The following is an 18,221-nucleotide window of genomic DNA, read 5'->3' on the forward strand; positions in this document are numbered from 1 at the left end:
ACAAACTCATCTGTTATTTTACTACTCTTTACTAAAAATCAAATCAGGATGTGATTTGGCCCTCTTTTATTCTCCCTCTACATGCTCCCTTTAGGCTCAATATTCCGGAAATATAATATAAGTTATCACTGTTACGCTGACGACCTTCAATTATATCTTCCAATCAAATATGCCAACGACCTTTCCTTAGACCGTCTGTTCTCATGTCTAAATGAAGTTAAATCCTGGATGTCAAATAACTCACTGCAACTAAATGAAAATAAAACCGAAGTGCTTCTACTGGGTCCTGCTGCTACCAACAACTCTGTCAAAAACACAGTTAGGTTTTTTAAGTAATAATTTGCACAATCATGCCAAAAATCATGGTGTCTACTTTGACCCTCTTTTTCAGTTTGACAAGCACATAAATGCAGTTGTGAAGAGTAGCTTTTTCCAACTTAGATCTGTAGCAAAAGTAAAACACTTTCTTTCTAGAAAAGACCTTGAAGTAGTGATTCATGCACTAATTTCCTCTCGACTAGACTACTGCAATTCGCTCTATATTGGCCTACCTCAATCTACACTTTCTCGTTTACAGATGGTTCAAAACTCGGCAGCTAGATTGCTGACAGGAACTAGAAAAAGAGACCATATCTCCCCTGTCCTTGCCTCATTGCATTGGCTTCCCATAAAATTTAGAATAGATTTTAAGATTCTTCTTTTTGCATACAAAGCATTGCATAACTCGGCCCCGGATTACATTTCTGATCTTGTAAAACCTTACACAGCTGTTAGGCAATTAAGATCTGGAGATCAGTTACTTTTATCGGTTCCTCGTTCTCGCTGCAAATCAAAAGGTGATCGAGCTTTCTCTGTAGCTGCCCCAAAGCTCTGGAATGGTCTACCCTTGAGTATTAGGGCTTCTCCATCACTGGATGTTTTTAAAACTAGCTTAAAGACATATTTTTATACCTTAGCTTTTGAGTGATACTGTTTATGTATTTATATTATTTTATTCTTTTTATGTATATATAGTTGGTGTTTTTTGTAAAATTTGTCTGTTGTATATGGTATTTGCTTATATCTCCACTATTTTCTATTTTAAATCATGTTTTACTGTAAAGCACTTTGGATCAGCTACAGTTGTGTTAAATTTGTGCTATATAAATAAACTTTGACTTGACTTGACTTGATTATTAAAAGACGTCTGTATCAGTTTATTAGTAGTTAACACAATCTTTCCATCACAAAATTATCACATGATCGTTTTAATTTAAATACAATTGTTTAATCCAGATTATTTCATGCAAGAGACATTGACAACAATGACAAAAATACCTTTAGAGGAACAAATAAAAGAGCCAAGGCTTTGGGCTTTCCTCACATTGTGTACCAGTGAGATCAACTGAAGGACCGTGTTCGCACAGACACATAGGACAGATGCACAGCTCTAAAAGTCTCTGTATTAAAAGTTGTCATGCATTCTGGCTCTCAAACGCCCATTATGTTGTCATGCATGTTATTTACAGTTTCTGTCCACTGGCTTTCCTCAGTAGCTGCTCTCGTGACCTGTTAAAATATATAAATTGCTAGTGGCTGAAGGGTTATCAGTTGGGGTGCTTTGCAAAACAATGTCTCTGTAAACCAAGATGGGAGAAAAAAGACATTAAGAAGAATGAAATGCAATTTTTATTAAAGTTAAAAGGAAAAACAATGAAAGGCGGAGAAAGAAAGTCAATACCTGTGCGTGCCTAAAACTTTGAACTGACGGCTTTTGTCTGTGATTTCCTGTGTTATCTGCAAGGACACATGAGGATGATCTTAATCCACAGTAAAAAAATTTCAACTATTAAAAATCAACAAATGATGTACTGATTTGTCAGGTTAGATGCCATATTTAATTTTTGACAGGAATGAAAATGAGGCTGTGAGTAGACTTTTACAAAGGCATGCACTGTATAAAACTTTTACAACTCACAACTTTCAAAAATGTTTTATGGAGTTTTTGTCTATTGAAAGTTTTTTTTTTTTCAGACAGACATTTCATCAGCTGAACAATCACTATGGTGTGAAAAAAAAAAACAGTACAATCCATTGAACGCACTGTCCTTCAGTCCTTCACAGCATCACTTTCACTCCTGTCTATGTTTCAATACAGTGCTACCCTGACTGAGGTCTATTAAAATGCACAAAAAAAAACATAACTCTTTACCTCACAGTTGTGAAGATTAAGTCCTTTAAGCCCATGTTTCCAGAAAGCTAAAACACTTTCTTCTAAACAAACTGTTGAAAAGCAGCACATGAAGACTTACAGTATGCCACTTGTATTAATCAATGTATAATTCAATGGTCAACAAATACTGTATTTTAATGTTATGTTAGGTTTGTACCTAAAGTTTCAATAGGGAAGTCAAACTCCAGTTCGGATGCTAACTCCTTGCTGGGGACACCCTGCATATTGACAATCTTCACCGATTCTAGAAGATGACAAGAGGATTCATTTACAATATAAGTATCAGTGCATTGTTTAGAAGTTGTATTAATCATACATATAAATCATACATACTTTCCAGTGCAATTAACACTGTGTCTCTGTCCAGCTGTGTCACCTGTACAGCTCTTATTGTTTCACTGTCTAAGAAAAGACACAAACATCACACATTCACACACTTTTCAGTGAATAGAACACAGTAGGCCCATTCAAAATTTGCATGTTTTTCATATTTTCTTTACTGATTGTAAGGGGAATATCTGTTGAGTTCATAGGAATGGGTTGAAATGTGATGCTTGCTGTGAAATTCTTCAGCCCTGAATTCATGCAAAACCAGCAGTCAGTCAGTCAGTCAGTCACTTACCTTGCTGAGGGTTTGGCATGCCATTCAGATTGATGATGTCAAACTTTAGCTGTCGTTCGTTTTGCTGTTGGAGGCTTTCCTGGACACCCACACAGAGCTGAGGAAGCTCATCTGTCATTAACACCAGCAGTTCAAAGATGGGCAATGGGTCCGGGAGGGGCACGGCTATGTGTTCAATGAGAAGACAATAAGAAAGAAGAAATGTAATGAGAGAATGACTACCAGATGTTACACAGACTCTTGTTAGGGAAAGTATAATATTGAAAGTGATAGTGACATGACATACAGCCAAGTATGGTGACCCATACTCAGAATTTGTGCTCTGCATTTAACCCATCCAAAGTGCACACACACAGCAGTGAACACACACACTCACACCGTGAACACACACCCAGAGCAGTGGGCAGCCATTTATGCTGCGGCGCCCGGGGAGCAGTTGGGGTTTTTTGAGTATCATATTTGATTAGGGCTGTGCAATTAATCGAATTCGACTGTCGTGCGCACCTCATCAGTAAAGACGGTCCCGTGATTAGTACTAAATCACCATCACCTGCTTTCAGATTGAGCGGCTTTCACTACACAGAGCCATATTTCACTGACAATTAGGCAAAATCGCCCTCATAATCGCAGATGAATCGCATTCGATTTCGAACGCGATATCGCCTAGTTTGTCAGTGAACCACGGCTCTGTGTAGTGAAAGCCGCTCCATCTGAAAGCAGGTGATGCTGATTTAGTACTAATCACGGGACCGTCTTTACTGACGAGATGCGCATGACAATCGAATTCGATTAATTGCACAGCCCTATATTTAATACATAAGACTTTTATGGCTCAAATAGTGTGATATAAGAGAATATGGTGCTCATACTAAAGGAGAAAAAACCCTTCAATTTTATTTAGAGGTCCAAACAGAGCAAAAATATGCAATTTAGTGCAGCTGCTGATATTGTTATGGCCAGAAAGTAAGATGAAATTCTGATTTTAATCTGACTGCTTTTAATGAAGGGCAGAAAATATAATGCAATACAATGATGACTGAAAGATGTACAAGTTCCTCAAAAGTGGTGTCTTATCATATTAGATATTCATATTTTTATATATTCTTTTTTTTTTTGATAATGATGATGATGTATGGGTAATCATTCAAATCTAGTTGCTTCAGTCCAGCAAGTGTTCATCTTGAAATATTCAAATGGATTTTTGTTTACTTTATAAAAACCGTCATAGATTTCAAGCCAAAAATATATGTGAACCACAACCCAACGGTGGAAAGGGCCTTTTATTTGCTAAAAAATATCAACTATAAATCAGATGACAGGATATACTGTATGCAAAAAGTGTGTACAGGTTTCTCAGCAATGTTGTAATTGTTGATAATTTAGAGGTCTTAGAAATCTATCAAATATGATATACTAGGCTTTATAGCATTGCTATTATTACCTTGAGGTGCATGAACTTCTGCAGTGGTTCATACCACAACAGTAGTACAAGACCAGAGGGAACTGCAGCACACAAGAACGTGCTGTCTGTGTATGGGTTACGAGCTGATGAAGAAAAATCAAGAAAACATGGCTTTCAGTATTGTTCCATCTTGACCAGAAAGTCAGCAAAGACATTCATCGGGATGAAATGAATTAACATTTATCTATTGTGACATTGGAAATGGTCCTCACCCACGCTGCACTTCCGACTGCCCTTAGTGTCTGCAATCTTCACTGACACAGCAAACTTCCTGTGAAAAGATTATTTTGAGTTCCAAATGAGCAACATTTAAGCTGAATTATTAAACTTTTGTGTGTTTCTTTGACCTGTGGATGATCCGTTCCGTGAAGCGGTTGGTGCCAAGGGACATGTGACCCTGTTTCCTCTGTAAATGCCCTCGCTGTTCAAATAGAGCTGTCAGTCTATGAGAGTAGAGATGAGACGACTTACCTAAGAATAGAATAAAGTAGAACAGAATAGAAGTTTACAGACCACTGAGGAGCCCATTAGAGTTTTTCTCAATTTCCTGTAACTATACATTTATTTATACAAACCTCAAATAAACTTTTAAAACAAAGACGTCTTTTAAAAAATATTGTGTTTAATCTTTAATCTAACGCATGTTTGGATTTTGACAATATCCATAATGGATTTCTACTCGACCACGATGTACTGTACATTTTTGAGAATTTGGAATGAAACATTTAATAAATTTGAAACTTATATTTCTTTTTTTTAAGAAATTCAGTGCAAACACAGTTTGTAATTTCTGAGCATGTAATTTCTCAAACTGGTGGGCTGTTACTGGTATCACATCACAACATCTGTAAAAATGTTACATACCAGAGATGGACATTAAGACATTGTTCATAACGTAAAGCCAAGTACATCTCTGTGGAAGCAACTGCAATAGAAATCAGGAGGCAAAAACATATTAATCATTAAAAATAAGATTTAATTCTTGAGTTATATTTTATGACAGAAACAGTTATTGAGTCATAATATTAAATCAAAATGTTGTCATACACACAGATGCAGTAGCCAGCAGTACCTTTTCTAAAGTGTCTTCATGCAGTTCATTTAAGTTAAGGATATAAACACCCTCCTCTGAACCCAGAATTAAATATTGATCTGTGAGGAACAGATTGAGAAATCAAACAGAATTCAATAATACGCTGATTCTGTATTACTGATACTGGAAAGTTTTTCAATCTATATTTAAATTAAATTTTCATTAAAATTCTGCATCAGTAGGATGGAAGAAAATCTGTACCTCTTGTTTTGGGCAAAACCCATGTCTCTGCACAATGAATTTTCAGTGGACATCCATTAAAGACTTTAGTAAAACAGGCCCCCATCTATGCAAAATGAATTATGCAATGATTCATAAATACAGCACAACGGATGTAAATTTTAAGATTAATTCTTAGGTTCATACATAGATACTGGGCCTAAAAGTGACAAACTAGTCATTAATTTTTATGCCAACTGTCACACTCTAATTTAGTAATATCTAGGTTTAACACACTTAGAAGGTGCTATTAGGTGATTAAACTTACATAGACTTGGGGAGTGGGAGGAAGTCCGTGAGAATCTGCTCTCTATGAATTAAGGGTTAAAAAAATACAAGGAACAGTTTCTATATGATCTTTTAGTCTGTCAGTAATACTTTTAGTGACTCAGAAAAACATACACAATGTGTATTATATAGTGGGTTTTTGAGATCTGTCCATGGTGCTGAAACATCTAGCACTACGCTAACCAAATAATGTGCTAGATTTAATGTAATAACACCTAATAATCTAATAATGTTTCAAACAATTAATTAAAAACTACTTAATAGTGGTTGACTAATGTAGGTTTTTCAATGACCAAACTGATGTTGATAAATTAAGCGATACTAAACTAGACAAAAAATACTAAATCTGCACAGGGAATGCATGTGAATCATTTCTTTATATCTGACACCGTGTTTGATAAAAGGACATTAATGTAGCTGAGATGTATTAAAGTGTGGGATACAAGCACACATAAGTGTAAGTCTGTTATTTGTAACATCCAATATTGTGTAACTCACAGAGTCCTCTGTTTTCTTCCTCATGGTGCTCCACTCCAAAGAAAGAGCACTGTCTCTGCTCAAAGTCCTTGTAAGAGTCCTCTGTTTGTCCTGTGTGTCATTACCATCAGGAACATAAGGGTCACTGTACCAGTGCCGCACATCCTGACTGCCTGAACACCTCAACAACGCTGACAAAATACAAAGAGAGAAATGTTTTAAAACTTTGTATGGTGAATTTTCTATGTGTCTTGAATGTGCAGATAGTAATACCTGATTTTGGATTTAATACAGATTCAGGGCATAGAGTAGCACTAGGTCGAAGCGTAAGGTTCTTGTCCTCCAGATGAGAGTCTAAAGAGCTCATGGGAGGAAGTGATGTTGTTGAAGAGACAGGTGGTGGGCTGAACAGTCCACTTTTCCTCTTACTCCACTATGAAACATCAGAAAATGTTTAAAGTCTTGAATAATTTTTTATAGAATCATAAATTAATCATTAGGACAGGTTATGAAATACCTCAAAATATGAGTGTCTTTTTACTGTCAAGCTCCTGAAAGAGAAAGGCAGTTCAAAATGAATGACAAAATATTAGTATACACATGGTGCAAAGTATATTTCTGCAGGTGAACATAATAGATAACCAAAGAGAACATCATTAAACGATAAAAATAACAATAAAAATTAAAAAAGTAGTTGTAAAAAATAAAAAAAGGAAGAAGAAGAAGGAAAGTAGAAAAACTATTTAATACTATGCTTATACACACATACATAAATATACATTATATATCTACAAACAAAAAATATAGTAATCAACGCATAATTTCACTTTTAGCTGATATAGTTATTTATTTATTTATTTTGGTTTGTTTTTTCTTGCATTAGATGCCACTCCACAAGGTGGAGCCAGAATATAAGCATGTCCCACCTATGCTGTAATTCCTCCTCTACTCTTTCCAAAAGCCCCCTGCAGCAATGAATACAGTTCAAATAAAGGTTATAATAACTGTTTAAATCTGTAGTGCAATTATAAGTCCACATCAATCAACACTCACGGTGACTCTGGTTCATCTCCAGATATGCTCCAATCATCACACGATCCCTGAGAACATAAACATACCTAATTAATTTTTTGTGTTGCGTGAGAACCATGAATTATGACACAGAGTACTTTATGAAGTGTGATAGGATGTGGTTTGTGTTTTCTTTGCCTCATTGGCCTAAAGAGAACATCACCAAGAGAGTGCAATAAAACTGACCAGGTCAGGATAGGGTTCAGTCTCTTTTCTCCTGGGAGCAGTAAACTTAACCTGGTCAACTGAAACAAACCACAAACACATATTACACATTTGTATTCTTCATTTACATATTTGTACCATTCAAAAGTTTGGGGTAAGATGTTGAATGTTTTTTGAAAAAAGTATTTTATGCTGACATTGCCTGCATTTATTTGATTAAAAGAAAACAGTAAAACAGCCATATTGTGCAATACTATTACAATTTAAACAATTGTTTTCTATTTTAATATATTTTGAAATGTAATTTATTCCTGCGATAGCAAAGCTGAATTTTCAGCATCATTACTCCAGTCTTCAGTGTAACATGATCCTTCAGAAATCATTCTAATATGCTGATTTGGTGCTCAAGAAACATTTCTGATTCCAAATGTTGAAAACAGTTCTGTTGCTTAACATATATGTGGAAACTGTGATACATTTTCTTCCAGAATTCTTGATCAATAAAAGTTCAAAAGAACAACATTTTGAATAGTAGTGTAAACATTCAATATTAATCGATATTCAGTGATCATAAGTTTTTTAACATGTTAGAATGTGATTTCTATGGTGTTCTTGTTGGTTGCATATATGTGAGACCTCCAAGAACATCATCCAGTAGTTTGAACATCACTTCCTCATTTGCCCTGAAGAAGCTTCATTGTCTATCTGCTTGTGAATGCTGTAATCTTACAGTCAAGATGCATGACAATGGACTCTCAGTAAAAGTGGTATTGACTTGCCACATGCTAACACACACACATCACACTCTCCGCTTGGCCTCGAATGTGAGCACTGGATCCAGTTCACGCGAGTGAGTGTGTGAGGGGGATGAGAAGGACATGCCATAGACGTGTGCTAAACAGTACCAGCTCTATGAGTTGTGTGCCTATTGACATCACTGAAGCTAAGCTCAATAGCAGCTTTGTTAAAGCAGCAACTCCTCTGCTACACATCCATATATTAAACTTTCTAATCATGCACACGCTGCAATGAAAATACACATGGCTCTGACATTGGAGTGACAGTGAACTTCATAAAATGGAAAGATGATTACATATAATGAAGCAACATTTAATTCCGCTTCGTGTTGTGTTAATGCATTAAAATCATTTAATGCACAGCTTGAATGAATTATTCCTTACATAAAATACAATTTAATAATAGCAAATAAGATACATATAATATTTTACCAAATATTGTTCAAACTGACCAAATAAAATGTCCTTCAAAAAAAGAAAAAATTAAAAAAGAAAGAAAAAAAGGAAAAAGAAAAATAGAATAGAATATAGGGGAAAAAAATAGAATTTGTTATCTGCGGATGCAGATGATATTAAAGAAAAATAATATAAAAATGGTGTGTATTGTAATATGTTAACAGTTTGTTAAGTGTAAATGTTCAATTTTCACTTCAAATAAGGACAGTTTTAACCAGAACTTACATTGTTCTTCTGATAAACTTCTCTCCACCGGCATATGTTTCCCATTGGACTGGATTGTATCTGGGGCTGTATCACTTGACTTTAACACACACACAAAAAACAGCCACTAAAAAAAACTGTACACTATGACAAACTGAACTCTGACATGCATATTTGAAAAAATAATTAAATTTCCTCATAAATTAGGGAAAGGTTTCCCAATAATCCTGAATCATGTGCTTCTCCTTATTTATCCTTATTTGAACAAATACTTTTTGATGACATGTATGTTGGAAAGTAAATTGAAATAATTTAAGTAATTTTAAGTAAGAAATTTGAAAGCTCAAGAATGCTTTAATATATATATATATATATATATATATATATATATACATACACATACCTACACACACAGTATATATTTTTTTCTTTTTCTTATTGCTTAATGATTTATGATGAAATTAAATTAACTCCTTAAAAAGACTTTCAGAAGACCTTTGGTCAGCTCAGGTTAGACGCCATATTGAATTTAATGCAGATGAAAAAGAGGCTGTGAGGGACAGACTTACAGTATTCACAATGGCACGCACTGTATAAAGGTCTTAGATTATGTAATTTTACATAATTAACTAAACTTTTTTAACTAAACTTTCAAAACTGGTTTATGGAGTTTTTGTCAACTAAAAGTTTTTTCAGGAAAGATGCTTTGTCAGCTGAACAATCGGTATGTTGTTAAACCACTGTACTGTACAGTAAAAGTACTGTATTCTGTCCCTCACGGCGTCCTTTTCATTCCTGTCAGAAATTAAATATGACCTTACCCAGTATTCCTGATGTCAAGTCATGTAAAAATTACAATAATTATGCATACGACCCATAAGACATTTTGCATAAAAATACATTTCTGAGCCAGAGGATATGAATAACTCAGAGTAGTTGCCATCTAATAATTACAGTAATTCCAACATAATGCAACTGTCTTGTTCTCACCTCTTCATTTTCTTCAGGACTGGGTGGATGATGGAGGTCCGGGTTACTTGCCATGTCCAGCAGCTCAATCATCAATTTTCTGGTGAGTAACTGTGTTACAAAAGGGTGCTGGGAAGAGAGACAGTGGCAAAAATTATCAGACTTTATTAAATTGCAGTATTGTACATGTAATGATTCCTTGTAGGGATGCTCCATTTAGGATTTTTTCAGCAAAAAAAATCAATCACAGATTTTTTTTTTAATCAGCCAATACTGATCCAGATTTGATCGTAGCCTTTACTTAGATCTGTTATACTGTATACATGACATGCATCCTTTCTAATTATTATTAAAAAAAAAATTTAATAAATACATTAAAACACATGTTGACTTATGCCTTAAAAGCTTGATCATGTCTTGTGATCACATGAGGAAAGTAATTATAGATATGTGATATTCAGCAGCAGTGCTAATATTAACTTTGATTTTTGAGTTGAATTCATTTGTCACCTGGAGAAGAGTTTCTGCTGTAGGCCTCTTGCGAGGACTTTTGATTAAACACATCTTCACAAAGCTATGAAACCCTGCAGGCCTGCGAAGACAAGGACACAAACCTCTCACCAATCATGTCAGGTACTCACTTTTCTTTTTCCATTTCTAAGAGAAATGTAATATCTTTCTATGAGGTTTTGAGTCTCACCATTTGCTCTTGTCTTTTAGTTTGGGAGGCTGGAAGCTGCTTTTAGACATTAGCATCAGAGCACTACAACAGGAAAAGAAAAAAAAAACTCAGTTCAAAAATTCTATGCTACCAGGGTATTTTCTGTTCTCGTAAATTAATTAAACGAGTCATTCTGACCGCATGGGATGAAGGTCAAACATTGGTGGCTGTAGCTCTGCCAGTTCAATGGCGGTGATGCCCACTGCCCAGATATCACACAGATGGTTGTATCCACCCTTCTTTTCCACTGCTGCCACCTCAGGAGCCATCCTAACAAAACAAAGACAACTTTCCATTAGAAACTTCACAGCCTGCTGTCAGTCCGATTGTCTTTCAGGAAAATTTATTCAGTCATCGTATGGAAATGTTTAGGATCATGCATTCTTTCTGTATTGTTATAAAACCTGTAAATGTAATATAAAATCACAGACACACACACACACTAAGATTCAGGGTTGGTAAGATTTTATTAATGTTTTGAAAGACTGTCTTATGCTCACTAAGGCTGTATTTATTTGATCTAAAATACAGTCATATTGTGAAATATTATTACAATTCAAAATACCTGTTTTATATTTTATTTATTTTTTTAAATGTAATATATGTCTGAGATGGCGAAGCTGAATTTTCAACATCATTACTCCAGTCTTCAGTGTCACATGATCCTTCAGAAATCATTCTAATATGCTTATTTTTTTCTTTCTGCTCAACATTTCTTATTATTATCAATGTTGAAAAGAGTTATGCATCATGGTCATTCATCCTTTGGTGTTTCATGAAAGTAAGAAAGTCATTCAGGTTTGGAATGACATGAGGGTGAAGAAATTATTAATTTTTGAGTGAACTATTCCTTTGTACTAATCATAAGAGACAGCGTGCTAACTGTTTTAAAACAGACAGTGTGATTCTACAGGACTCAAGGGCAAATCTCTTTGCAGACGGCTCACCAGTAGGGAGTTCCTATGAAGGACTTCCTCTTGGCAACAGAGGCACTGATCTCAGCCGCAACCCCAAAATCAGCTACAGAGAGAGAGAGAGAGAGAGAGAGACAGACAGACAGACAGACAGACAGACAGACAGACAGACAGACAGACAGAGATAGAAAGACAGGGAGGGATACAATAATCTAAAATTTACAGCTTCAGACATCTGTGTCTAAAACGAAATGAAGTGTAGAATATGTATATATCTGTACTTAGGGTTCAATGACACACCAAAACACTTACCCAATTTTACATCTCCTCGATCAGTAAGAAGAATATTAGCTCCCTATATTAGAAGAGAGGTTTATATTTTAATTAACAATTTGAACATAAAAATCACAATACCCACTACATTGCCACCATCATACAATGCTATGGGGGGTTTACTTTTATTCAGCAAGGATGTGTTAAATTAATCAAAAGTGACAGTAAAGACAAACAAATTCTATTTCAATCAAATCCTGAATAAAATGCTTCACAATTTCCACTAAAAATATTATGATAGCTGAAGGATTATGTGACACTGAAGATTGGAGTAATGGCTGGTGAAAATTACATGTTTATATTAAAATAGAAAACAGATATTTTAAACTGTAATAACATTTCACAGTATTATTTTTTACTGTATTTTATGACATAAATGCACTCTTGGTCAGCATAAGAGATTTCTTAAAAAACATAAAAAAAATCTTAAGGACCCCAAATATTTAATCAGTATTGTACAATATTTCATTTAATTCACCTTAATGTCTCTGTGTATTTTGCCTGTCTCATGGAGATGATTCAACCCCTGGGTAAGACAAGAACAGAAGACTTCTCAAAATGAAGGGATGAGTCATTGAGAAAGATTTGTGCCTCTAAAGAGCTTTTTAAATAATTAATTAGCCTCACCTGGAGTGTTTCCCTGCAGATGTAAGCAATCTGTTTTTCCTTTAAAGGTCCGGTTACTGTGAAGGGCATATTATATTAATTCTCACATAACTGGGGCAGTGGTTAAATGCAGCCATTAAACCCTCAAAGGAATAGTTCACCTCAAAAATGTGAGATGGAATTGTCAGGAAGTTGTTAGGAAGAGACTGAAATTTATAATGGTTTGTGGAAAATATTTCTCCCCTTTGATGTATTTTTTTTTCATCCCAAATTTGTACCAATAAGAGTAATGCATTTTCTTTTTTGAGTGATCTGTTACTTTAAGAAGTTTAAATGAATACTTCACCTATGAAATGAAAATTTGATGAAATTGTATTCACCCTCAGTCCATCCAAGATGTAGATGAGTTTGTTTCTTTATTGAAACAGATTTGAAGAAATTTAGAATTACATCTCATTGATGGATCCTCTTCAGGGAATGGGTGCCATCAGAATGAGAGTCCAAACAGCTGATATAAACATCACAATAATACACAAGTAATGCAAGTAATCCACAAGATGCATGTTTGTAATTAACAGAGCCATCATTTAGATGTCTTCAACCTTAAACCATTGCCTATAATTAAAATGCAAGTCCTCCATCTATAATTCTGCTTTCTCCAGGAAATGTTGTCTTGTCTGAATCAGGAGAGAACTATGGACAAATCAAGCACCATTTACAAGCAAAAAAAAAAAAAAAAAAAACTTAAAACAGTCCTTATATGTCTTATATGTTCAAATATGTCTGTGGATTTTGATGTAAGAGGACAACAGGGGATGGACTTTTTCACTGGATGAATCGTTATTATGGATTACTGGATTCATTATGAACTCATATTTTGGCCAAAAGCAACAGTTCAAAGATAAAACACATTCATAGTGAACTTTTTTCTTACAAACATGCACTTTTCCTTTACAAGATGTTAACTGATGGACTGGAATCATGTGGATTACTTGTCGATTATTGTGATGTCTTCATCAGCTGTTTGGACTCTCATTCTGACAGCACCCATTCACTGCAGGGGATTCATTTGTGAACAAGTGATGTAATGATAAATTTCTCTTCGAAGAAAATGTATCTACATCTTGGATGGCCTGAGGATAAGTACATTTTCGGCAAATTCCTTTAAGATACTTAATAATAACTCTTTCCTATGATTTTCAATAATCTCAATGCTTGCACAGAATACTGTGTGTTATTCACTGTATACCTTGGTAGATATCCTGCAATGATCCTCCCCCACAGTATTCCATGCAGATCCATAATTTAGTATTCCTGAAAAGAAGAACAGTTCAGATGGTCTTTTGAGTCAATGCACACAAAACATTTTTAATAGATACACATGCGCACACACATAGCTTACAAACATGTCAAGAATGTCATAAACATTTTGAAAGCTTGTGAGTGGGAATGCATGCCTTTGAAATAATATTCAGGAATGCACAAGTCATCTAGAGCATGTACTGACACACCTCGGCAGCTGTTTACAAATCCTATTATACAAGTCTGGGTGATTTGTGCTTCACATCTGATTGTGTAACTCTGCCGGTAAGGGTATAAAACATGTTGTGGAATGCACCTTTCTATGCCCTGACAACTACTGAAGAAATACCTGGCAAGGAACAAACTTTACTGTACCTGTGGTAAGTGCCATAATAGGCAACAATGTTCTTATGTTTACACTCCTTCATCATTGTTATCTCCTGCTGGATGGAGGTGATGTCATCACCTGAAAAAGCAGTGAGAGAATGAGGAAAAAGAGTGTATACTGAACTAAAAAAAATTGTCCATAATCACAAAATATTTAAAGTATTTTACTTCAGAATGCAGTGATTGACAAATCTGAAACAACTATTCCAGAGATCTATGTAAAAATAACTTTTCATGTGACACAATGCAGTCCAATCATTTTTAAAGCAGTAGTAGTGCATGACAGGGAGGCTTCTGAGAACTATAATTATGTGTAACTATAGAGCTCATTATAATATAAATCCTTCATACAAGGAATCGATCCAATAAAACCCCTATAATTTTGAGAGATTAGTTAGAAACAGCATATGGCTCTAAATGTTTACTGTATGTTCTCTAAAGCACTGATGCATGAAAATCTCCCGATATGTAAATGTGCCTGGTCAAAAACTTATCACATTAAAACTACTCACACACCTGGATCCAGTTTAACAATTTTGATAGCAGCCATTTCTGAGCTCCTAATGTTTCTAGCCTGAAAGAAAAGACATTATATCACATGATGAACTGGAAAAACAGATTGCGCTTTGTCTTTTACAACAATATTAATAATAAAATTGATAATTATGACTCTTGATATACAATGCATGCATCTGTGACTGTGCACAAATTTTATATTAATATATCTATTCAAATGTTTGGGGCTGGTAAGATTTTTTGAGAGAAGTCTCTTATGCTCACCAATGCTGCATTTATTTAATCAAAAATATAGTAAAATTATTATTACAATATAAAATAACTGTTTTCTATTGTAAAATATTTTAAAACTTAATTTATTCATGTAATGACAAAGCTGAATGTTCAGCCTTGATCATTCAGAAATCATTGTAATATGATGATTCATTGCTCAGGAAACATTTCTTACTATTATCAATGTTATAAACAGTTGTTATGCTTAATGTGTTTGTGGAAACCATGATATATTTAATTTAATGCTTCCTTGCTAAATAAAAGGCTTGAATTTCCCTAACAGGTTCAACAATTCACTATAATACCTGGAAGAAGAATTGTTTTATTGTGATTTATTATTAGTGGTGCAAATATATTTCTTTAAATGGAATTATCAGAACATTGCTGTCTATTAGCCATACTAAAATCACTGCAGCATTTAACTTGTCTTAGTTTTCAAATAAACATTTCACAATGTACGTAAATGAGCAAATGTAACATAGAGACGAGTTAATGCGACTTTAAGGCCATGTTTACTTTGGTGAAATGCTCGGGATGCTGTAGAAAAGCCAGGAACAGATCCAGCTCTTCTGGCAGGCATCTTAATGACAAATATCCTAGTGTAAGTGGCAGCCTGCTGCGTCCTTGATTGTAACCTTGTCCTGTAGCTACTGCAGGGAGCTGACGCTCTTACTAGATCTTTCTAGACCGTATGATGCTGCACCATTAGTTAATCACTCATTCCATCTATAAAGGATTCTATCAATTTACTATAAAACCACTAATACAGCTGATAAAAACATCATGTTTTTTACAAGCATGCAGTTTTTCTCTACACAAGATGTTAACTGATGGACTGGAGTAGTGTGGATTGCTTGTGGAGTATGGCAATGTTTTTATCAGCTGTCTGGACTCTCATTCTGATGGCACCCATTCAGTGGAGAGGATCCATTGGTGAGAGCAAGTGATGTAATGCTAAATTTCTCCAAATCTGTTCCAGTGAAGAAACAAACTAATTTACATATTGAATGGCCTGAGGGGAAGTACATTTTAAGCAAATTTTCATTTTGGGGTAAACTACTGCGGTAAATAGGCAACTCATGCACATTAAATATGTGCTATACATACAGAAAGGCTTATTTAATACTTATGATTGGGCCTATTATGAATCTAAATCATCAGACAAAAAAAAGTTAGGTCAGGAAGGTGGACCTCCATTTTTGCTTTTGGCTACTCATAAACATAACAAATTAAGCATTTCTGGACAAAACGTGGAACTTCACTGAGCTGCCTTCCTGTTGTTTTTTCCGGGCATGCCAGAGAGCTTCCGTTCATGACTAAAGCAACAGTGCAACGTTCTCTTAATGGTTTAACATTGCAACCTGAAATAACACAGCCACAACCCAAGAACAATGGTTTTGGGTTGGATATCAGTCCACGATCTGCTGTCCAATCTGGACCTGACAAGTCCATCAAATGCAAAACAGACTGTTTCATATGAAATATTCTCAGTATGAAATATTTTTAGATCTCGAGATCTTCCTGAGTCCAAGTTGAGAGAGCTAGAGGACACTAGAAATGATTCTTTGTGTATTGTAAGATGGGCATTGTAAGGGTTGTTGGCTCACCCACTGATTTATGGTAAAGTGGACTGTGTTAGGGATTGCTACAAAAGAGTGACACAACCTCTTTATTAAACATATATAAAAGAGACAGAAAACAACATATTTGCTCCGTACAGACATCTTGAAGAATAACACTTCCACACCTGAGGGAGGCCTACATGGTTTTAAAGTCCAGATTTGTAACATTCCACAAATGTTGCTTTTGTGCCAGTAAGATTGCTCTTAATTCATGTCAAATTTCTGAGCCAGCCAAATGATATTCTACTTTAAAATCGCAAACTACTTTATATCTGATGATATATTTTTAAACTATGACTTTTATTTACATATTTTGTTGAGGAACTACTTTGATGGCCTAACAAAGACATTTAAATAAAATAAAAGTGAATAGTATGTGGATATCCGTCTGTGCACATCAGTTTGAGTTCCTTGTGTTGGATGGAGTGTGTGTCTCTGCACACATGCTGTGAATTTTAGAAAACTAAACAATCCAGTTTGTCAACTAACATCATGGGTCTGGTTTCTTGAAATATTCCGCCTAAACAAGGAAATTAACAACAACAACAACACCTGAGTAAAGAAAATCACTTCAACATCAGCAAGGATCCCCCAGATGGTACTTTGACATTTAACATGGTGCTGAATGATAATCATATCATGATTCATCATATTTATCATTTTCATGGTAATGGTACTTCAGATAATAATGACATGGTGTCTAAAAACATGGCATGGATATCATGTTCAAAGTAATACATTCCTTGTACAGTAATACAATATAAACAAGTAATTCAATCATTTTTGGTATTTTTTTTTTAGTCTCCAATAAGGAAAGGTTATTTTTCCACCCGAAAACTTGACAGCACGCATCAAATCATATAGGCTACATAACATTCGAACTTAAACACTTCGTGCAATTTGCAAACAATAACCTTTCCTTTAAAAATAAAAATAATAATAATAATTTCTTTCTTACCTTAAAGACTTCTCCATAAGTGCCGCTCCCGATCAGTTGAATAATCTCATAATCATCCAAGGGATCTAAAAAGGAAACTCCTATAGTATTCATGGCCGCAGCTCTTTGTATGTTTCACTTATTCATGACAGCTGTCACACAGTTTGATGTGCAGTAAACTCATCTCATCCTTGTGCGCTGTCATCAAAATATTTAATAATAAAACTGTATAGATTTAACTATAACTCAATGCAAAGTAAAAGCAAATCTTCATGTGCACATCCAGTTTACCGGGACAATCACGGTCTTCGTTTCTCTCACACAAGCGCACTTACAGCCAAGTACACCCGGCTGCAATGTCCGATTCGTGAACGTATCGGTCTTTAGAGTCGAATCTTTTCAATGAATCGGTTCGCAAAACTGGTTCGAATGATTCATTAACTAATAGGACTGAACAGTTCCAAGCAGTTTTAAGCAATTCGCTGACTGGTTGTAAACGAGAATCGTCTCTTTTGAACACGTCTTGTATGTATATATACAATTTGGTTCTAACAAATATAATTTTATTTAAACGT

The 18,221-nt window shown here is 34.9% G+C and overlaps 1 protein-coding gene across 2 annotated transcripts; it reads right to left on the reverse strand.

Moving 5' to 3' along the window:
- Positions 1–1,171: 1,171 nt before the first annotated feature.
- Positions 1,172–18,002, reverse strand: LOC109069112 (mitogen-activated protein kinase kinase kinase kinase 2-like). Of its 2 annotated transcripts, XM_019085798.2 has the most exons (32): positions 17,668–18,002; positions 14,815–14,872; positions 14,287–14,377; positions 13,859–13,923; positions 12,631–12,686; positions 12,482–12,529; positions 11,983–12,025; positions 11,704–11,776; positions 10,895–11,026; positions 10,736–10,798; positions 10,546–10,627; positions 10,057–10,164; positions 9,088–9,166; positions 7,631–7,689; positions 7,427–7,473; positions 7,300–7,338; positions 6,891–6,924; positions 6,647–6,806; positions 6,395–6,564; positions 5,877–5,918; positions 5,591–5,675; positions 5,369–5,448; positions 5,161–5,221; positions 4,644–4,767; positions 4,509–4,567; positions 4,276–4,379; positions 2,835–3,006; positions 2,546–2,614; positions 2,370–2,456; positions 2,192–2,262; positions 1,721–1,776; positions 1,172–1,616 (listed from the first exon to the last, which is right to left on the reverse strand). In XM_019085798.2, the coding sequence occupies exons 1-32, from the start codon at positions 17,758–17,760 to the stop codon at positions 1,529–1,531; spliced, it is 2,598 nt and encodes an 865-aa protein (XP_018941343.1). In that variant the 5' UTR covers positions 17,761–18,002; the 3' UTR covers positions 1,172–1,528. The 2 variants fall into 2 exon arrangements, with proteins under 2 accessions (XP_018941343.1, XP_042615521.1); XM_042759587.1 differs by lacking the exon at positions 7,300–7,338.
- Positions 18,003–18,221: the final 219 nt, after the last annotated feature.

This window comes from Cyprinus carpio, chromosome A7 (genome assembly GCF_018340385.1).
Source record: "Cyprinus carpio isolate SPL01 chromosome A7, ASM1834038v1, whole genome shotgun sequence".
Lineage (NCBI taxonomy): Eukaryota > Metazoa > Chordata > Actinopteri > Cypriniformes > Cyprinidae > Cyprinus > Cyprinus carpio.